The sequence below is a fragment of the Argiope bruennichi genome, chromosome 4, assembly GCF_947563725.1.
Source record: "Argiope bruennichi chromosome 4, qqArgBrue1.1, whole genome shotgun sequence".
Classification (NCBI taxonomy): domain Eukaryota; kingdom Metazoa; phylum Arthropoda; class Arachnida; order Araneae; family Araneidae; genus Argiope; species Argiope bruennichi.
The window spans coordinates 126,101,711-126,125,312 of NC_079154.1; the positions used below are offsets into that span (position 1 = coordinate 126,101,711).

The window sequence follows — 23,602 nt, forward strand, 5'->3', positions numbered from 1 at the left end:
GTTCGATCAAAAATAACTCCTAAAAAGCGCGTCTCTTCAACAACATGGATAGCTATATTATTGATATAGATTACAGGATCTAGTTGAAGACTTCGCTGTCTGCAGAAATGAACGCAACAACTTTTTTCGGGAGAAAGTGTGTGACCATTCAAATCGCATCAAGCTACAAGTTTATTAATAGCGGCTTGTAACTGTCTCTCAATCAAAGACATATCCAACCCATGACAGGATATTTGTAAATCGTCCACATATAGGGTACCACTAACAGTTGCCGTTAGATCTCTAAGAATTTGACTAAAATGAAGAATAAACAAGGTGTCACTTAACACGCACCCTTGAGGAACACCCTCCTGTTGAATAAAAGGATTTGAAAAATGATTACCGACTTTAACACGGAAAAGGCGATAACATAAGGAATATTAATGGCAAACATGAACGAAGATTGAGTTCATTTTTTATAATTTAGGTAATTTACTCTTTTATCGAAAATTGTTACATTTACTTGATCAATATGTAATGAATATGAGTATGAATTTTATATACTGAAAAAGCTAACCATGGCTGACTCTATCGTATAGATTTAATGCTCTGCACATTGTCTAAGTGGAGTGACGTCATTCCTTTGCTGAGAAGATTTCTTATATCGCACTTGACAATACCAGAACCCAAGAAAGAAAATTTCTAATTTGCCTGTAATGTGATCTTCTATTGGCATTCATTCTGTTGACGCCATCTATTGAGAGAATATAGAACTAAAGTGAAAATTTTAAAGAAATGACACTTTTTTATTTTAATTTTTTCAAAAAATACTTTACTCCAATAAATAAATGCCTTTGAAAAAATCAAATTAAATCTTTAGCTCAAATAGATAAATTAAGTAAATACCACTTTACTTAAATTAATAAATGAAATATTAATTATGATTAAACAATATTATCAATACTAATATAATAATTTTAAATTAAAAATGTGATTAAAATAATAGTTATTTGGAAAAAATATGTAAAAATAACAATAGCAAAAATATTTTTTATTCAAAAAATCGTGGATTATGCATCTCTAATCTATTGGTGGTGAAGTTTAGCAAGATGTCCTCGGAGATTTCCGTTCGGTTATGTCTTCTAATGTTGCGAATTCTCAATCTATGGAATAAAATCTTCTGTACGTTTTAGAATTGCAATTTCATAGTTTAATAAATGGAAAAATAAGATTAGATGTGCCCAAATTCTTAAATCCAAATTTGGCTAGAAAATCAAACATCACTTATTTCTGAAATCAATATGGCACTTTCAATTAGTGGCAGAATTGTCGCTGGGTGGTGTTGGGAGTGTTTTCATTTCGGAAAAGCCGCGAAAGCCGAAGATCTTATATTTGTGAATACTGTCAGCTGCCGGTAAAAGCATAAGGTGAATTAGTTATTAAAAATGCACAAGTTTCGTCCTGTATCATTAAATGAACCTCCGAACAAACTTCGTGGCATTTTAATGAATGCAATAGGATTGTCAATTTACTCTTTTTTTTTTCTTTTGTTTGTTTACAATGCATCCTTTGTTTCCTTTAAATACATAGATTTAAAATTTGCAAATTTTTTCAGTTTAGAACATATTGTTAGATTTCATTAGTGGTGCATGAAATCGTCCATTATATACTCTGTATTTTTGCAGAAATACAAAAACGGATATATTAATTTTTCATAATATATTCCACTCTCCATTATGAAAAATATATCATTTGAAATCATTTGTTCAAATTTTCGTTAAAAAAATATATTTTTTGTTTCACTTAATTAATTAAACAAATATACCATTATTTTGATAAAGAATTTACAGATAGTTCCATGTAATCATTTAGCTTGGTAAAAAGTTTTTAAATAAATGTATGCTTACCTTTTTCATATTTAAATGTATTTATATAAATTAGAAAAAATAAATGTGAATGATGTAAATAAGAACTCTTTCCCTCTTAAATGAGTATCATTTTTTAAAATTATATTTTGAACTGTAGTTATAAAATTCCCATATAATTGTAAAACATTATGAAATGAAATTAATTTGCAGTTATTTTTTTAATAACGGGTTTTAGGAAAAGTCATGTTTTTGCCACTACTCTTAAAATTTAAGTGTTTAATACCTAATATAAAATGTGTAAAATTGTCACACTATAAGACTTTTGTCTGTTGTATTTTAAATATTCTCATACTTTTTTGCATTTGTTAATTAAGAATCTAAATAGTTTCAAAATTATTTCCTGATAACATTAGGATTACTTGTAAAGTTATGATTAGCCATTTACAATATGCAAGCTGGTTATCAAATATTGTAAATTTATCTTGATATTAAATACATGTTTTCAATTATAATGGAAGAATTTATGAAGTAAAAATTTTTATCTAATTTTTGTATACACTGGTTAAAACGCAATACTTATTAAATCAATTGGAAATTATGCTCCGATTTTGTTAGTGAAGTGAACATTAATAAAATTACTAAAATCATTTTTAATATCTTAAATATTAAATAACTCTATTTTTAATTTTTCTTACTTATACAATTCTTATTTTTCATTTTAAATTTAATCAGACGCAAGATTGTGCATAAGTTGTAAATTGTATTGATTAATCTTTCAATGATTGATTCCGTATAGTTTTTGCCATGTTACGAAGAGGAGCTTTAATAGTCTTGGAAGGCTGTGACCGGGTTGGGAAATCTACTCATTCTAAAATGCTTTATGAAGCTCTAAAATCTGAGGATCTTAAAGTGGAATCACTGCAATTTCCAGGTATGTTAAAATTAGCGAAATATTAATTTCATGAATTAGTAAATTTTTATTTTTTAAGTTATAATTAAATTTTTATTTCTCTTTAATATTTTGATTTCGGCTTTAAAGAGAAGTCTTAAAAATGAGATAAATCTTTAATTACAAAGAGAAAAAAACATTTTTGAAATAGCTATTTCTTTACAATTATAAAACGAAAAGGTAATTTTTCTCTAGCATTTTGTTTAACCACTCGTGCAGATTTTATTAACTTCTGGTATATGATGCAAACATAACTTTTGCATTAAATATTATCATATTAGAAATTTTGAGGGTTTTGTATGCATCATCTTAACAAGATATGAATCTATCGTGCCATTATATTTCACTCATATGTAAAGTAGAAAAATTAAGGGGGGAAATGGAGATATTTTCTTTTCAAAATAAATTGTTGAAAATATATTCAATAATTTATATATGAGCAAAACTATTTTTATAAAAAAATAATGCATTGAAAAATATTCGTATGCTTAAGATACTATAATACATTCAGCAATAATATAATGATTTTAATTCAGTATTTTATTTTATAACAAATATAGGAGTATTTGAAATTCAACTTTTTTCATCATCACCACCATTACATCCAATAGTTTAAGATACTTTTATGACTGCAACTTCGTTATATATAGTTTTATTGCTCTTTAGAGTCTTTACTACTATATTTATGATTTTTCATTTTGTTAATGGCATGAAAAAAGGTTTATTGTTAAATTTCAATGCATTGCTCCTTTGAATTGCATAGATCAATGACTAATACAATATATTATTAGGTTTAGTGTAACATTATTTTGAAATGAATTTCTAATGATGTTGAATTCAAAGAATTTTAACAAGATTTCATTTTGTATATATTCTAATATATTCTTGTAAAAATCTATGAAATTTATCAATTTTATAAACTTTTACTGCCATTTCATTACAGATATCAGTACTTCTTACTTACTGGGGGAAAAAAAAAAAGGTTTTAACCATGCATACTATTAAGCCATCCTTCGACCAAAAACTAAATAACAGTGTGAAGTAATTATTTATGAGTTTTTATATGAAGAATAAATTCTTGGATAATATAAAATTCCAATGTTGGGTGAATTTATTTTTGATGGAATAAACTCAAACTATATATTTATGAATAGGCCAGAAATAAAAATTGTACAATTGAATAAGATAATATCTTGTGCATTATATTTCTGTGGATGTTATTTTAATCCAATTTTGATTATCCAATTGATTGATACTTACGTACAAAATGCAAAGTTTTTCTTCTAAAGTTGCTTTATAATGGAGATATATATTTTTTATTGTTTTAGATCGAACAACAGCCATTGGTTCTGTCATAAATAAATATCTAACTGGTGCTGAAGAACTGGAAGATCATGCAATACATCTTCTTTTTTCTGCAAATCGCTGGGAACAAGTGTATGTGCTATCTTTTCATCTATACAAAAAGTTTTAAGTCTTTCAAGACATTTGAAAGGTTAATTTGCATGATGTGAATCATTCAGTTATTAAAGTAGGGAAAAAGGAAAAGAATATATTAAAATTCTGTACCATAAAATATTCATAGCCTGTAAACTGGTGCATACAATTCTCTTCCAGGCCCTTTGTATTCATTAAAAGCATTTTTATTTTAGTATATGATAGCTGTATATAAAGTTCTTTTTCATAAATGTTTTAAATTATTTTTTTAATTTTGTTTCATATCATAGCTAAGAAAGACTTTTTGCAATTTGTTGATTTTATCAATAAAGAAATTTTAATGATTTCAGGCTTTCTGTCTCTAACATTGAAATTATATTTTTAAAAGCAGCTAAGTAGTAGTAGTAAGTAGTCATTAAACATCAAGCCTCTTTTTTTTTCTTTCTCTTTTTTTTTTTTTTTTTTTTTTAAGTAAGACAAAATTATTGACATATGTTTAATATTTTTTAATGTAGTTTCTATTTATTTTCAAGACAGAATCTTAATTTTTAGTGTAACAGTGGAAAGTGGGTGTTGCAAATGCAGTTCAAAAAAGAGGTTGTTTTACTGTTATTGTGAATTTTACCTATGCAGTGAAATAATTTTTTGGCTTTTTCTAAATTAAATTCGTTGGTTCCTCAAAAAGTTCATTTACTTGAATAGGATTTTTATGAAATATTTTTCATTTATTTAATTTTGTGTAAAATTGTTAGAATTTGATAATTTTAAAGAGATGTTTTACTTTTCCACTTTCTAAACAATAGATTTGAAAGAAATTTTTTATTTATTTCTGAAACTACATGAAAAACAAAATTTTAAAAGTGAAATAACAGATTGCATCATACCTTCTAACAGCTATGGAATTTTTGTAGTTGCTACGGAAATTAGGCAGAAGCTACAGAGTTACGGATATATAGTGAGAAACTATGGACTGAAAATACCCTCTTCCGGAATCCTTACTCAAATCAGTGCTGTGGTTAATGAAAAAAATTTCAGCATGATTTAAAAAAAAAAAAAAAAAAAATGCAGAATCTTGTTCCTATATGAATGCAAAAATACTAGAGTTGCTCCTCTTTGCAAAATGCATTTAAGAGTTTGCTATGATGTTAAGCTGAGGAATAATGACTTAAATAAACCTGCTAGTTATTTAATAAAAAAAAAATTGTTAGCAGTGTTTATTTGATCAACAAAATCATATTGGTTTTTTTTGAAGGTAAAATTCTTTCACTTATATATTTAGTTCAATTACAAATGTCTATTAAATAATTTTGATTAATGTTTTAAGTAAAATTTTTGGAAGTATCTATTTTTCAATAATATGTTATATTGAATATATTTGTAAGTGCAATGGATGGATTGTGTAACCAGTATCGGAGGGTATGTTGTATGCTATTATTCCAAAACAGGTTTGTAAATAGCATGCATGTGTTAAAGAACTATAGCATTTTTTTTTCTGTAAGCATTTTTTTTAAAGCATTCAAAACTTAAATGAAACAGTGTGTTGTGTTTTCTAGTATAAATCTGATTAATTTGGGCAACATTCAGTAATGTCTAAAATTATTTTTCAGACTAAAATTTTTCACAGTGAAATAAATTTGTATATAAATTTAAAGAGACTTTTTGAAAAATTTGTGCATATATTTGAAAATAAAATCTGGCATATGTGTTGCTCAAGATAAGAAAAAATTGTTGTTAAGTTTCAAAGTTCTAAAAGTTAATTAAATTATTATTTAATAATAAATTAAATAAATTGTTAGTATTTTTTAAGCTATATTTTTAAAAAATGTTATCTTGGATTAAAAAATTTTACATTGTATTACATTTAAAAAGAAAAGTTAGATATCCTTGAAAAGTTAATTTTTTTCCCCCATTTCATTTCCATATGATTTTTTTCTTGAATTTAATATTTTTGTTTTAATCTGATATGGAATTTGTAACAGTGACTTAAGTGTTATGATGAAATTCAAACTAATTTCTTTGTTCCATTTAATCACCATTAAAATTGTTTTGTCATTGTTTAAATTAAGATTTAAAAAAAAAAAAAATGTGCTTCTTGGAATAAACTCTGAAGTGGGATTTTTATTTCATACTATATTCACATTCTAATTTGCAAGGACAGTAATTTGGTGTAGATTTTTCCATGAAATTAATATTTTTAAATCTTTTCAAAAAATAGAAATATTACCTGAAGGCATTCTATGTTAATAGCTTAGCAGCCAGAAGAGCCAATATTTTAAGTGAATAAGTTAAATACTTCTTTTGCATCTATGTTATCTTTGCAATCTATCTAGCCAAAGAATGACCAATATACATGCAAAAAAAAAAAAAAAAAAAAAAAATCTGTAGTTTCATTGTTTTACTTAATTCTTATTGTGTTCATTGTTAGATGAATAAGAGGATTCTTTTTAAAACACATTTTTATTTCTATTTTTCATGGACATGATAAAAGTTTTCATTTTTTAAATGCTTTTAAAGATTTTTTTCTTTCATATTCACATCACCAATGTCAAAGACAAAAAAGATTCATAGTAACTCTTTTTAAATTTATATGCATTCCAAGTGGGACTTCTTTTCCCTTTAAAAAAAATGACAGATTTCTTTGAGATTTTTGATTTTCATGTGATTTTACAGATCAGTATTAGACAGTTGAAATTACAGTATTTTACAGTATAATTAGAAATTTTATATTATTTATGTATAGTTGTATTAAGTTTGATTTATTTCTATTTTCAGACCTAAAATGCTAAGGCTTTTAAATTCTGGAGTGAATTTAATTGTGGATCGTTATGCTTATTCTGGAGTAGCTTTCTCTTATGCCAAAAAGGTACAAGTTCGGAAATGTATCTAATTTTTAGAGTCTTATTGAAGTATGAATTTATTCAGTTTATTTAAACTTAATTTATCATAATGCCTCTGACAAATTTTAACTGTTAATTCCCCCCCCCCCATTTTGAAAGGCTTTTCCTGCTCTGAAATTTTTGTAAATAAAACTTTTTAAACTCTTTCAAACATTTTGAATGTTATTTTGCACAATGTGGTAAGCTTCACTCTCGTTATCCTAGAAAATTCCCCAATTAAATAGAAAATTAATTCAAATTTGTGTATTGTTTTTAAAAATTTTCCTTTGGCATTTTTCTAAGACTAAATTATTTAAATATAACACACTAAATTTTGTCCAAAAAATATTTGTTATTTGAAATGGTAATAATAAAATTATTACTTTGTTTAATAAAAACAAATAATTTAAAATGCAATGGAAAATCTTAACATATTGCTTGAGCATTTCAATAATTTCTTTTGTATTGAAACATATCAATAGAGTTCATTGCTGCTTGAATAACAATGCTATTTTTAAACTGAATTGACTTTCATTTGTTTATTATAGAAAATTGATGCATTTTCTAGTTTTCAGAATTTAATATTTAAATTGGATAATTTTTTTTAGATAATGGCCTGATGGATAATATATTAAAGAGGGAAGCAAATAATTTTTTCATCTTTTAAATACATTATTAACAGAAAGTATTCTTATATATTTTTTGAAAATCTATTCAGGTATATTCAAAATACTTATTTTTTAATTAAATAGAAGTGGGGAATTATTTTCAAATAAATTCAATTATAGCAATCTATCAAATAAGTATTTTTTTCTTGTTTTGTGGCTATATGTTATCAAATTATAAAATATTCATTCAATAATTGTAATGCTGTAAAATTATGACTTGTAATTTTTATAAATATTTGATTGAATGATGTATGGTGGTGGTATATGTGTATGGTGGAATTCTGAATCATTAACTTTATACAGAACAGTGTCTCATGCATTAACACAAGGCTAAAGTTATCCTTATACAAAAAAAATTCTGTTTATTTAAATAATGTTTTCATTAATTTGCCTTATTAATGTAGTTGTATCAACATTTTAAATGTAATCATTTTATAAAACTTTCAACTGTGCAAAAAGGGTGATAAAATCAAATTAAATAAAAATGACGCATTGTGATACATTTAATTTTTTATGATTTAATTCTTTACTGACTTTGTCGTTTTCCCTGATGAAATTTTTTTTATAAATTGACCAATTTATTTTTAAAACAAAGCATAGTTTGCATGCATGAATAGCGGTGCATAGTTTGATGTATAAACAATGGCAACTTGTGGCTATAGCAGTGCAGGCTCTATGACCTTTATTGTATCACACACTGATAACTTTCATCACATCTGAAGTTTTTCTTTTTCTAATTAGTTTTGAAAATTTAATTACTAGGCACTCAAAAATAAAAAATAAAAATTGAATTTTGACTTGATACAGGTAAAATTAACAAATAAATTGTTATAAATCAATAATTATTTCCAACTAATTTTAATTAAAAAATCAAACCTCATATTAAAGGATTTTCATTCCTTATTCTTTGATGAAGATTTATTCAACTGGAACTGTAAAGTTAAATTATATATATGTTTCCTTCATATTTATGTAGGAAAAAAACTGGATAGTATAATATTTTATTGTTAACATTTAAGTTATCAATGATTTCGCATCATTTTTTTTATCACCACGTGTTAGGATAAAAAATATATACCACAATGGGAGTGTTTCAGTTATAATATGTATGGGGGATAGAAGTTGCTATTAAATGCAGCACCTTGTTTTCCTTCACATCATCAAAATGAGTATGTTTAGTTGCTGCATATGCTTAAAAGTAGAAATCAATGCTATTCAGATATTTTGTTCTTATCTTTCATTAGTAAATGAAGCTTGCCATTTTTCCGTATATTTTTAAAATTTTACACCTTTGTAGGGAATATTGTAAGATTTTTTTATGCATTTGAATATCATGTGTAAAAATAAGTAAATTGGAGGTTGTTTTTATGCTTAAAAACAGATTGTACTGTTGCAATTCCATAATACATAATCCACCCCAGTGTATAAAGTTTCATAAAAATGTTTTGCATTGAAATAAGCATATTGGTATTTATTTTATATCTTACCAAATTTATTAATTTGTTATGAGGTTTACAAGTTGATTTTGTATTCAATAGGGATTAAATTTCTCCTGGTGTAAGCAGTCTGATGTTGGCTTACCTAAACCAGATCTTGTCCTATTTTTGGACTTGCCACCTGAAGCCATGGCAAAAAGGAGTGGGTTTGGAGATGAAGTCTATGAAAAAGAGGATTTTCAAAATGAAGTAAAGAAAGTGTATGGGCTTTTGAGGGAAGACAATTGGAAGGTAAAAAAACTCTAGCAGTTACTATTTTTTCTTTCATCTTATTTATCCAGCTTAAAGTGTGTTTTTAATTTGCAGTTTTACTAATTTATTGGCATGTTTTATGTGATTTCAGTTTTTCTTTTGTAGCATTCTTTGGATTTCTTTAGAAATAATATTATACAAAATACAAAAATTGTTTATCATAAAATAGGTAAATAAATTTTTAAAAAAACCCCTTTAAAATAGAATGTGGCAATAAAAACAAAGATATTGATAGTAAAAATAAAAATCTTTTTCAGTGCAGGAATCTTTTTCTTACCAATCGTAAAAACAGTGTATTTTCTCAAGTTGTCTTGTAATATATTTTTTCTTCCTGTATTTATAATTACTATTATGAAATGTTATACTAAAAATAAGAACTTTCAATACGAAAGAATTATTACATTTACTATTGCTGCTAATAAGAGTTGATAGTTTAATCATAAGATTAAAATCTAAATCATAATTATAAAAAAATGAACAATGATAGATTCTGTAGTGTAGTCAAAGTAAATTGCAGGCATGCAAAATTGATTTGCACGATTGTATGCAAAGTAGCATATGATAAATTAATAATTAGAATTTAAAGCCTCTTACCTGATTAAGGTGATACTATTTTAATGATGCTAAATTCAAAATCACATGAGCAAAATTTATAATGGCAAAAATTAGGAAGATTAAACTTGAAAATCTTAATTTAGGAAGTTGCTCAGCTCTGATATTTCAGAAATATTGTAAATAAATTTTGAAGAAGACGATGGATTCTGCTTTTGTAAAAATGATACTTTTTTTTGGAGTGGGGGATATTACAGGTAAAATGAAGTCTCAACACTTGGCTTAAGTGTTGGTGCTTTAAATATCTTTATCCCAATGATTAAAATTTTGTTTATAAAATTTACTACTTCCACTATAATTATTAACAGATTCTTACAGAGACAGCACACAAATCCAGTTGTATAACTTAAGATTACTTTATTTTGAGATAATTATGTGTCATCTCAATTCTACATACATTTAGGATTTTTGAAAAGCGATAATCAATCTATATTTTTGCTACTATTTTGATTTAATGATATTCTACCGACTTTTAATGAAATTAAATGCCAAATGTTTTTTTGGGTAGTACAAAATCTTGCGATTTGGTGAAATTGGATTTTCATGGAAGTAGTTTTAGAAAGTTTGATCCCTTATCTTCTTACTTAATTGCCCGACTATTAAAGACAGACAACTGCTATCAACAATCTGGATTTTTCTTTTTCAAAGATTGTTGTATAATTGAATGCACCAAACTCTAGTGAGCTCTGCAATTCATGCTGTTATATAGATATAGTTTGTACTCTATTACATATGAGTTAAATTAATTCATTTCAATTTATGACTTTTTCCATACATTATTTTAATCCAAGAAACTTGCTTCATTTTTGACTTGTTTCACTAGTAAAAGATAGTGTATGGTGCAAAGATATATATAAGCAGAAAATCTGTTTTGTCTTAATACAATTCTGCATCCCTTAGCAAATTGAATCAAAATCTGATATATGTGTTTTTTAGTAGTTGAAAGCATTTTTTTTTTTTTTTTTTTTTTTTTTTTTTTTGTGCTATTAAAAAGTTGATTTACCCGTCCTTCCTGAGTGGGCAAGAAGATTTTTACATTTTTTAAAATTAATTTAAAAATTAATATAAAAAGTTATCTTTTCAGCAATTACACTTTCATTTCTAAATTATTGTTTCTCTAATTTTGATTGATTTCCCAAAATTTATTTAAATGTAATTTATAACAGTTTTTTTTTATTGTTGCTGAAATATTATTTTCCTGTATTACATCTATCACTTGTGTGATTATGCCAATTTTATTATTACTTTCTTTTGACACATTCACTTATATTTTTATTTTGTAATATAAGCATCTTTCTGGTCTTTATATATCACTTTGTATACTTCTTTTCAAATTATTGTAATTTCTTTTATAGTTTGGGTTGATTTTGTCTCGTATTCTATCACTTTCATTTTTTTTAAGTGCACCAATGAAATCTGTGTTTTTTTATTGACAGTTTTTTTACCTAGGGTTATTGAATTATATATTTTATTGCTCTGGCTTTAAAGTCAATTTCTAAATTATGTCAACACTTTCTTCTAGTTTTAGATTTTTGGCATCTTTTTTACTTAGTAGTATTGATAATTCAAGCTTTTTCTTTCCTTTTCTAACCATTATTGTTATGAATGTCACTGTTTCTTTAATAGTATGGGTATGAGTGTGGATTTAAAAAAAAAAAAAAACTATTAGAAATCAAAAATATTTTAAAATAGCTAATAATATTTTTTCATATAAAATATGTTATTGTAGATATTCTTTTCTTAAAATAATTGATCTCTTAGTTTTCAGTATCAACTTAAAAAAACTGCCTATTTTTCTTCCATGATCAAATATATATTGCCTAGTTCTAAATTTGGAATTCCAACAATCTCTGTATATGTTCCAAACAGTAAAATTAAAAATGTTTATTTGGAAACTTTTGAGTAATAGTTAATTATTATTAGTCAAGACTGAGAGTCCAGTAAGCCTCTCAAGGCAGTGAATAAAAGAATTCAAAAATTATACTTCTGTATAATACAAAAGTATATGTATTGTGCTTTTTTTTATATACATATGAAACAAATACAGATGGAACCATGAATAAGCAATAGGAGCTAATAATATTGAGTATAGATGTTTGTAGATTTTGCAAAAATATTTTTAAAAGTTATGGTTGGGATAAATTTTCCCCCTTCTTAATTCTTTTGGAAGCGTTAGATCACAACCCTGAATAAGTGTGAATTCTGAACTTTTCCTTTATAATGGCCTTTCCCTTATATTTCTGTGGTGCAGGTTCTCTTTCAATATTATGCTATAGTAGTTTATTAAAACAACAGTTTTTTTAAACTACTGAATTTAAAATTAGTTTTTTAAGAGTTTCAAAATTTATGAATTGAGCACAAGAATGTTGAAATATAATATTTTTATAAGGTTATTCTATACTAATTTTAAAAAATGGCGGAACATTAAAAATTAAATTCTTAATATTTAAAACATTTTTCATGGATATCCATTATTTTTTATTTAAAATACTTTAATTTTGTTACAATGCTGTTGCAATAAAAAATTGAGATCTTGTATGTAACTTTTATTAGTTTTGTCATTCCAATTTTTATTATTTTTTTTTTGTTGTTGTTTGTTTGTTTATAAAATCAAAAATTTATGAAGCATCCTTAAGCACTGACATTTTTAAAAAAATTGTGTGAATAATAAATAAGATTAGAGCAAGTGTTATATTTTAAAGACATTCTTACTTAGATTTTGGAAATTTTTTGTTTTAATTTATCATCATATTTTGATCTTTAATAGGTTATTAATACTGACCGAGAAATAAGTGAAGTGCAAGAAGAAATCAAGACGCTTGTTAAAGACACAATCAACAATGTCTCCACCTCCACATGTGATACTCTATGGACTGATAATTTTGAAACTTATGTCTGATCTTATTTATGAATTTAAGACATGAAAATGCATTTTATACTCAATTCATATTGAAGCTTTACATAAGTTTCTTTTAGATATTTTTTTTTACCTTGTTAATTTTTTACACTGTTTTTATCTTCCATATATAACGCATATATGGTTCCATTATTTGCATGGAGTATGTACAAAACCTATGCCCTCATCTTTTCCTGTACATTGTTTACTTCATGTTGTATTTTTTTCCCCCTAACTCTTTTTAGTTATAAAAATTCTTTCTTATACTTAGTTTTCTTTTTTGAAACTTATGTGAGACATAAGTATTCATTTTTAGAAAAAAAAAAGTATCGATTAAAACTAGCTATCAATTTTTAATGCACTCAACAATTGAAAAGGCTAAATAATTTTTTCCTAGAAGCATGTCATTTTTAGCAGTAAAAAGAAATTTGTCAATAGTTTTTATTCTAAATTGCGTTTTTAGCTTTTCAAAGAATTTTTATTTATAGAATTATGGTAATCTTAGAAAATATATTTGCGTAAAACAATGAGCTTCAGTTTGATTTGAACGGTCCTGAGAAAAATTGATCTAAACTTTTTAATGATATAATGAAATTCACAACTTATTTTTATTTTTAAAAAAAGGTGCTAATAAAATAATTATTATTAAAAAAAAACTAACTTTTCTTTTAAATATCTCTGTTTATTATTTACTAATCTATAAGAAGAAGAATATAATAAAAAAATGGAAAGAGGAAATCTATTACTTCAAGCATGGGAATAATTATAGTTGTATACCATCTGTTAATATGCGAGTTAAAACTGAAAATCTTCCAAAACACTCAACAGGACAGATTATTGAATCTGGGGAAGTATATTTTTAACTCTTTCCAAAACAAGTAATCATATGAAACTTGCAGATATTCAATGATTATACTTTTGAAGATACTATTTACTATACAATTAATGGGGAAATGACATATCTGCTATTTATTTGCCATCAGAATAATTAAAAAGTAATGATTTTTCATTCTAAAATAACCCTAGTAATAAAAACAGGTTGTCCACTGATATGCAAAACCAGCATCTCTTATTTTTCTGCTACCCCCTTCAAATGTTCGCATTATAAAATTTTGCCCTCAATGTCAAACATAAGGTGAGTACACATGCTAGAATTTGGATGAAATTCTTCAAACCAAGGCATTTGTAAATTATATTCATTTTTAAAAAATGTACAATTTGAATTTTTTTAGTGAAAGCTTAAAGTATTTTATAACATTCAAAGAATTATCATATAACCTTTCATAAAAACTATATTATTCTGCTTCAAAATAATATTGGAAAAAAATGTGGCCATCAAAAATAGTATCATTAAGAGAATTTTTATTAGAAAAATAATAACATAAATATACAACTAGAATATGAAAGACTACAATTAAGCATCCATTTCTTGAAGAGCTTGTTCAATACCATCCATCTTTGTACCTTTATATTCTTCTAAGGCATTCTGAAAAGAAAAATGAAGTTAGCAAATGAAAACTACATAATTTTAAAATTAACTGCCTTTAAATTTAAAAAAAAAATCGTGAATGTTAAGCAAGAACATCAATTTTTTTTAACAAAAAACAAATAAGCCATTCCTGACTTTCAGTTATTATCTGAAATTCAATGCATGAAAGGAATTTAAGTATCTATGATTTGTAAATGAACATTTAAGTAGATTTGATAAATTCTATAATTAAATGATTATAAATATCTAATGTCAAAAAAAAAAAATTTCACCAACAGAGTTTTTACTTCGGTCTCAGATTTTCTTATAGTTTAGACTATCTTAAATATGCTTAGCAGCAAATTTCATCCAACTATTGGCAATTGATAAGAAAAATTTTACTAGATATAAATGTCTGATTTAGCATTTTCTTTTCTGATTACATTTATTACACCACTAAAATATTTTAATTTCAACTTCATTTACTTTTTTTTTATTCCCTAAATTTATTCAATCATCATATGTAAGATTAATTGTTAATAAGTGGAAACTACAATGTTTACTCTATGTAGTCCCTCTAAACTTTCGAGATTCAAATTCTTCATTTTAAGGGAACAACTGAATTTTCTTTCAGCTATTTTCTCTGAAGGCTAACAGAAGTAAAATAAAGAATATTAGAAAATCTTTTTCCTTAACTCAGAATTTCCCATCTGTACATGTACAGAGCACAAGTAATTATATTGTTTATTTTTGGTAAAATAAAAACAAAGTTTTAAAAGTGAACTGTTCAACTGTTATTAAACTGTTCATTCAAGACAGCTAGTATTTATGGAATACAATAAAAAGGGAACTATAGATTCTTAGCCAAAATCAACTAGCTGAATGGATAGGAAACTACAATGTTTACTCTATGTAGTCCCTCTAAACTTTCGAGATTCAAATTCTTCATTTTAAGGGAACAACTGAATTTTCTTTCAGCTATTTTCTCTGAAGGCTAACAGAAGTAAAATAAAGAATATTAGAAAATCTTTTTCCTTAACTCAGAATTTCCCATCTGTACATGTACAGAGCACAAGTAATTATATTGTTTATTTTTGGTAAAATAAAAACAAAGTTTTAAAAGTGAACTGTTCAACTGTTATTAAACTGTTCATTCAAGACAGCTAGTATTTATGGAATACAATAAAAAGGGAACTATAGATTCTTAGCCAAAATCAACTAGCTGAATGGATAAAGAAATGTAGGTCTGGCCATGCTTCACTACATCAACAACTGAAAAAAAAATTTTTTGCATCTTCTCTATTTTATGCTCACTATTCTAAATATATTAAGAATACCTTCCTACTACAATTAAGGATAGTGTAGCAATAAGCTTCACCCAACTTCAAAAATTAGAGATTAATCCATTTAAATATACACATAGGTGTCTGTAAATTATGGAATTAGGGGTTGCTAAATCTCTGTTAAAATTTATATATGTTAAGACAGCATGGAATGCCTATATCAAGCATTCACAGTTAAAAATAGTGAGGATCATTCCTAAATAGCTCTTGCACAGATTTCAAAAAAGATATTTTTGAATTTTCTAATATCTCTGTTTAAGTTAATGTTTTATAGCCTCTAAGTATCTCATAATATAATAAGGAGGTAGGGCATAGTTGTGAAGTTATTAAAATCAAATTTATACTTTTGTTTTATCAAAACTTTACCTGAAATGTTTTATTCATGTGATCACACAAAGTTTGTAAATCTTCTAATCCTTTTTTTAAGATATCTGTAGCCGCAGCTCCTATAAAAATGATATGCAAAAAAATTAATCATTTTCCAATTTTAAACAACTTATATTGACAGATTTACAAAAACATATTACCAATTTATTCTTCATGAAACTTTCAATATTATGCTAATAATAATTCATAGCCTTTAAAAACTTAGAGAATTAGGGAGAGATAATACTTGCCACACAAAAAAACCCAATTATTTACAATCAGACCTGAATTTTAAAATAATAATTATATTTTATAATATATTTAAAATCTTATTTATTTAGTTTAATCATACAAAAAAAAACTCCACATAAATTGAATTAAAATGTAAGGATCGTATTAAGACATATTTTACTAATCAAATTCTGTTGTCATCATTTTAAAAGAAATTTGCAGAATTTATCCTTTCAAGTCAACTTATAATAATATATGGCAATATAGTTAAATATATGGGTTTACTTTTTGTTCATTGAATATTTATCCATACATTTGTGAATCATTTACATCATCAGAATATTATTAACAAAAGGTAATTCTGGAAATAGTAGTTCATAAAAAGAAAAGCAGAACACAAATTATGTGAAATGCAGAATATATAATCTTGTTTAAACTTTTTATTAACTTAAAACATTCCCTAACATTCAAGTTCAGGTATCTCAGAATGCTGGAATGCCTGTTTCCCTTTGAAAATAAAGAAAAATTCCTTAGCCCCTCCCTTCTCCAAGGAAAAAAAAAAAAATGCAATGCGAGTCTGCATTCCCAAAGGATCGATATAAAAAAATATATCCCACCTAAATGAGGGCTACTAAGTAAATGTGTGTTAGGACATCCTTTGAGTTTTCAGAAAATCATCCTGAATCAATCACTCTAAACCCATCTGGGTGAGCATTTCTAATGAATAAAGTGTGCACCTTGGATACTCTAAATCAATTGGGTTCAGCCAATTATACAAAATGACAAGGGGAGAAAGATTTTGTAATGACAGCCAAATAACTGGAGTACCCTTAGTAGTCTCAATGAATGGGAATTTGTGCTCTTTCAGTATTGATAGAGTTAATTACAAAATGCAAATATTTTATAGGAAGCAAGACTGAATTAGAAACAATGTTTTATAACTAAATTATAAAAAATTATCCAATAAAATTCATCATTATAATTTTTCATATTAGTAATACATTAATTATTCAGTTAAATCAAATGCAAATCATCTATCCCTTGTTTTAAGAACTTTCTGTCTATACAATTAAAATATTGTATCTCAAATGATTTGTTATATTTCTATAACATGTTTTTTTTAAATAATAATAATATGCAATTATTAATCTTCAAACAAAATTGAGTAAAATCAAATTTTAGATTATCAAAAGTTAGTTTGAACAATTTTTTTTCTAAAGGAAAACACAGTTGCAATTATTTATCACCTTCAAGAAAATATTCAATAAGAATTTAAAAAAAAATACTATTTAATTATTCAGTCATATTTATTGCTGATATTTTTTCTGTATTATTTAAGTGAAAACAAATATTTATATATGAACTATAGTAAAAGTAAAAACATATCTTTAATTATAAAAAAAAATTATTATTTTATAAATAAAATCTTAAAATCTATGGCTTACCTTTTGTTTGAATTCTAAAATTTATATCATGTATTGATGGATGTGGTACAGAATATCCACAATATTCAACTTCAGGACTAAATTAGAACAATTTATAATTATTACAATAAACTACATTAAATTTCCATTCAAAAGCATATTAAATTGAAAATAAAAATAAGAGTTAGTAAAAACATTACTTTTTACTGATAATGTATCGTAGTGCATTCCCAAAGGTATGATCTTCATTTCTAAATATAAATGTTCTGCATGTGATGTCTTCTTCACTAGATGACAGCTATATAAAATATTTATTTGAGAGAGAATAATATAATAGCAATCTTCTCACATAAAATCAGAGAATATAGTAAAAAATTAAACACCTTAACCAAAAAAAAAAAAAAAATCTTTGTACATATGTAGATTATGCTTTTTCTCAGCATAATATGTTTTCTGTTTTATAAATTAATATTTATTTGCTCAATATCTATTGCAAAATAAAGGATGTCATTTTGATTTGATAAAAAGTAAATGAATAAAAATGACAAAAGAAATTGCCCTTAAAAAATTCTCAACTTTTAAAAGATTAACAATAAAAATCTGTGACTTGATTCAACGTTTCTTAAAATTAATAAACTGCCATTTAATTTGAATGGATGCATCATACCTGAAAATGTCAACCCAAATGTAAAAGCTAAACCAGAACATTTTTCATATTTATCAAAACTAAATCAAGAATTTAAAGATGCATTCAAAAATTTAATTATTTTATCTGCATTAAAAATGTTTCAAGAAACTTAATATGATTTGTGTTTTATTAGTACTGATTTTTTTAAATCTCAATAAACATGGGATTAATTAATGGATTCAAATCAATTGATTGTCAAAAAAATCTTTAACAATAAAATTTTTTTCATACTTTAATCGAAATATTGTAATATGATATGGCTTCAAATGTGATTATAATCTTGCTTAGTGGCTCACATTACTTACTGATGAATTAACACTATTTTAAGTAATAATTAATCCAAGAATTTGAAAATTTGATTTATAAAATATTGATTACTGTATGTCAATCCATCTATATGTATATTACATTCAAGATTTATGTTATTGGTAAATCAAACATATCTTAGTTAAAAATGGCTTAAAAAATTAATTGCTGAAGATAATGGGTAGAAGTCCTGTACCATTCAATGACACAAACATCTAATAAATTATAATAAAGAATCACAATCACTAATCAATTTTATACTAGTTCAGAAAAATTAATTTATCAATATCAGGTTAAGCTGATAGATTTTTATGTCTAAATTGCAACTATTTTAAAAATTAATGAACACATATTTACTTACATTTCAAAGTTCACCCCCCCCCCTGTTGGAGTAGGAAAAATCTAATGAGGGAAATTTTCTTTGAAGAGAAATTTACAATTTCCTTCTTAATGGCAATTTTTTTTTATTGCACCAGAGATATTACCAGATTTATTGTACATATGCATAGCTGAGTGTTGTACACTCTTAATCATATCAACCTTAATACCAGTCATCAATATTTTTAAAGACAGAAAATATTGTTGCTTTTAGACAATTGTAATTTAACAAATCACGAAATTTAAAATTCAATATGAAGAATATGCTCCAAATTTTTGGAAGGAAGCAAGATGCATTAAAAACAGAAAATATTATAACTCCAACAGTAACTTTCTAAAGTTGCTGATGAATTTTACATATCAAAGGATAGATGGAAAAAAAAATAGCCTATGCTCTATCAGAACAACATGTGTATTCAAAAGAAGTTTTGGTCTATTTAAATTTCTAAAACTTATATTACATTATAATGGTTCAGAATAGCCTTCAAAGTCTCAACATCTTAAGAATAGATAGTAATAGGTCAAGAAAATAAAATTTGTATCACATCATTAAAAAAAAAAAAAAAAAACCTTTATAAAATGTATTCAAAAAGCTGAATTCAGCTACATTAAAATCATTAAGATCCAATCTCACAATGATCTAGTATATAATATTTTACCAATAAAACATAACAAGTTTTCTCATTTGTAATTATGTCTCTTTTGCAATATTGTATTTATTAATCATAATTTAAAATCCCTTTTCTTGTAATATGAAATATACCATTAGATATCAGAGAATGGACAGAAACAAGGCCATCTACTTTTAAATATATATATATATATATATATATATATATATATATATATATATATATATATATATATACATTTAAATATGTATGCCAAGTTCTTATATCCTAACTTATAAAAGTTTTGTACAAAATTTAAATGCTCTTAAAAAAAAGTTGTCGAAATATGTAAACAACATATAAGTAAATTCATAGATTTGTAGTTTGATTGTCAGATCCTGTTTCTGTGTTATATTTGGGTTAGAATTAAAGTTAAAATATCTCTAAATAAGGAAACATAATTGATGTGATTTGAGTTTTCCACTGGTGAAGGCAATTATTTCTTAATAATGCACTCTTTTGAAAGACTAATAAGATAGAAAAAAAATTTCTAAAGATTCTGACAATAATGTTATGCCTCATTCATGAATCAACTATCAAATAGAAGATAAAAATCTTGTAAAAATTTGAAATGATCATCATAATTCACCTTCCTTCTCCCCTATCATGCAGTCCATGATGAGGGAAGTTTGAACTTGTAAGACAGATTTTAACACCATTTCTGTTAACAACAAATAAAAAAGGATTCAATCTACACTCTCTAGATGTAACTGAAATAAAATCTGCACTCTCTAAAACACTAAAAATTAAAGAAATTCAAAAAATTTTCAAGTCCACAAACTTGGTAATCAGTATTTGGAACTGCTCCTTCAAAATAAAAATTACAATATTCTGGATAGGTAAAATAGAATCCATTATTGAATAGGAAAAAAAAAAAAAAAAGCAGTGAAAAAAGGTAATTAAACATTATCTTAATATGCATCAACAACTTTGGATCTATTTTACCTGCTTTTCCTCCTGGCGTATTTTCCATTCTCCCTTTCTCTTTCTCGATGCATTTAGTAAACATTACATACATTAACGTAATGTACATTAAAGCTTTTGATTTATTATATTCAACTTCAAAGAAAACAAAAAGTGAAAAATGTTTCCTTTGCACTTCTTGAAAAAATTAAACACTTTTTAATGTCTTTTTCTTTCTTTTTTTTTTAAATCAAGTACTTTTTGAAATGAATAAAACAGGAAAATCAGTCACCAGTTTTTCACCAAGGCGTAAAATTCTAACCAAATTGACTAAAACTTGCTAACTAACTAATATAGTAAGATATTAAGAAACTTTTTAAACACATTTGGTGACTTACTCACTTAAAAGGGAAAAGGTTAGAATTTGATGCTACATGTCGGAATGTACCCATTTGTACCCTCTTGTATAACCTTTAAAATTTTTAAAAATGGTTTTTGAATTTCACCACTTTTTATGATGCTAAGCACCCTGAATATAAAATAAAAAAATACAAGTAACACTGTAACAGAAAGCTTTATCGACTTTTGATGAAATAAATTTTAAAAAAAAGTTACATTTTTGATAAACATTAAAATATGCACTTTAAATCAGATTTAAGGAAACCAGCTTAAAATTTTTTTCCAAATAATAATAAAAAAAAACGAATTATAATTTTGAAAGACAAGAAGCATTTATTTTTATTTTAATCGGTAGAAAAATGGCAAACACTTTCATAATTTAAACAAAAAAAAAATTGTACATTCGCAAATGAATCAAAAGAAACAATAAAAAGAAAATAATTACATCAGATTATAATTTAGGGCATAAAAATATAGGTAATAAATATAAATATAATAGATCAAATACAAATAATTACCACTTCCAATCGCCTGGTATTCTCTTCCATGAGTTTACCCTGCTCAGTTACTATAAAAAAAAGAAGTGTTGAAAAGCTGATAGAGAGCCTCGTGTTTATGATACTGTTTGTTTATATAATAGAAGTTGAAGTATTTGTTACTTATTGACGAAGTTGAAGTATTTTTTTTAATAATTCTGTTACTTTTAAATATTTGTTTTCAAACAGCTGACTGTCAAATCTCACTTTTAATTTGCAAAATTCAATTTGGAATTCAACAAGTAACCTTGGACTTCGAAGCATGTGAAGATGGCGAGCAACACCTTGCCTGCGGACGCCATGGCTTTGAACTTTCTAGGGAGAGGTGACGACGTATGCTTCCACTGCATGCTATCCCACTTTGTCTCTGGCTCGTAGTGATGGCACCAACTCTCATCACCTGTGACGATCCGATCCTGGAAAGCGGGGTCTTCATGATACCGAAATAGATTTTGAAGTCCCATACGCAGTTCCTTGTGATGGTCGGTCAGCTGCTTCGGAACCCATTGCGCGCACACCTTCCGATAACGCAACCTGTCGTGAACAATAGTCCACACTGTTCCAACGCTGACATCCACCTTCACCGCCAACATTCGCAATCTGACACGCCCGATCACTTCTCACTAGGTCGTCCACCTTGTCAATGAGGTCGGCCGTGATAACTGTGTTTGCCTGGTCTGGTCTCGGATCATCAAAATTTCATGGCTTGCCCGAAAACGGGCACTCCATTTTCTCACTGATTTATCTAACACACAGTCTTCCCCGTATATGGTGACCCTCCGGCGATGAAGAGCGGCTGGTGTAACACCTCCCACTATCAGAAATATGCTCTCTCCTGCGCATCTGCGCCGAAGACTCTGTTGTGTTCGTGCATCAACAAAAATAAAATGCAGACAAACGTACTATAAAACTAAATATTACATATAGATAATATTATCAAATTTACATCAACTTATTTTCATTCAACATTCTAGCATCGTTTTTAAAACAACAAGTTCCAAAAATCTCACTGTTGCCAATCTGAATTTTACAACTATTTACAAAATAAAATTTATAATTATTAAAATAATCGTTAGCTACTTTTAAATAAAATATTTACGATTTATGCCGCAACATATACTCCCCTACCAGTAACGAACGTTACGTTAGAAAGCAGGAAGTAAATATTTTAGTAGTAGCATAAAGGAGGAAAAAAAGTCAACATTTAAATTTTGAATCTCAATGGCGTCTTAATGATTCTACCAGTTCGAGATTGTCTTAAGGCTGGTTTAAGATCAGGTTGAGATACAGTTTCCTTGGTTTGAATCTTAGCTGGTTGGGACGCAGGTGTAATCTTCATACAAGTTGGAGTTGCAAGCTGCTCTTCAGGATTTTCTTGTGGTAGTAGATACGCTGGCTTTAATCTGTCTATAGTTACATTCACTTCTTTATTCTTTATCCTCAGAGTAAAATATTTTGGTGTACGGCTGATAACAAAATATGGACCTTCATAAGGGGGTTCGAGTGGCTTTCGTACTCTATCAATGCGAAGGAAAACGTGAGAAGTTGATTCTAAATCTTTGTGCACAAATATTTTTGGATGACTTTTTTGTTGAGTTTCTTTTGGTCTCATCAATTCCATAACATTTTGTAAATCATTTACAAATGTTCCTGGTGACATATGTGGTATATTTGCATCAAAGAATTCTCCAGGAAGTTTGATATTCTCTCCATACACCATTTCTGCTATTGTATAATTAGTATCATCGTGGATCGCAGTTCGTAAACCCAAAAGTACTGTTGGTAACGTTTCACTCCAAGATACATTATTGTGGGCTTTTAAAGCAGCCTTTATCGATCTATGTAGTCTTTCTACC

At 26.3% G+C, this 23,602-nt stretch overlaps 2 protein-coding genes across 3 annotated transcripts; one reads left to right on the plus strand and one right to left on the minus strand.

The window, feature by feature from the left end:
* Positions 1–1,250: 1,250 nt before the first annotated feature.
* LOC129966733 (thymidylate kinase-like) lies at positions 1,251–13,299 on the plus strand. Of its 2 annotated transcripts, none has more exons than XM_056081275.1 (6): positions 1,251–1,406; positions 2,644–2,778; positions 4,125–4,233; positions 7,006–7,096; positions 9,316–9,504; positions 12,905–13,299. In XM_056081275.1, exons 2-6 carry the CDS (start codon positions 2,652–2,654, stop codon positions 13,034–13,036), a joined length of 648 nt encoding a protein of 215 aa, XP_055937250.1. In that variant the 5' UTR covers positions 1,251–1,406; positions 2,644–2,651; the 3' UTR covers positions 13,037–13,299. The 2 variants fall into 2 exon arrangements, with proteins under 2 accessions (XP_055937250.1, XP_055937251.1); XM_056081276.1 differs by having other exon boundaries at positions 1,290–1,393.
* Positions 13,300–14,377: 1,078 nt separating this feature from the next.
* LOC129966734 (probable DNA-directed RNA polymerases I and III subunit RPAC2) lies at positions 14,378–21,848 on the minus strand. The gene is made up of 5 exons (XM_056081277.1): positions 21,729–21,848; positions 18,066–18,163; positions 17,887–17,963; positions 16,211–16,290; positions 14,378–14,519 (listed from the first exon to the last, which is right to left on the minus strand). The coding sequence occupies exons 1-5, from the start codon at positions 21,756–21,758 to the stop codon at positions 14,448–14,450; spliced, it is 357 nt and encodes a 118-aa protein (XP_055937252.1). The 5' UTR covers positions 21,759–21,848; the 3' UTR covers positions 14,378–14,447.
* Positions 21,849–23,602: the final 1,754 nt, after the last annotated feature.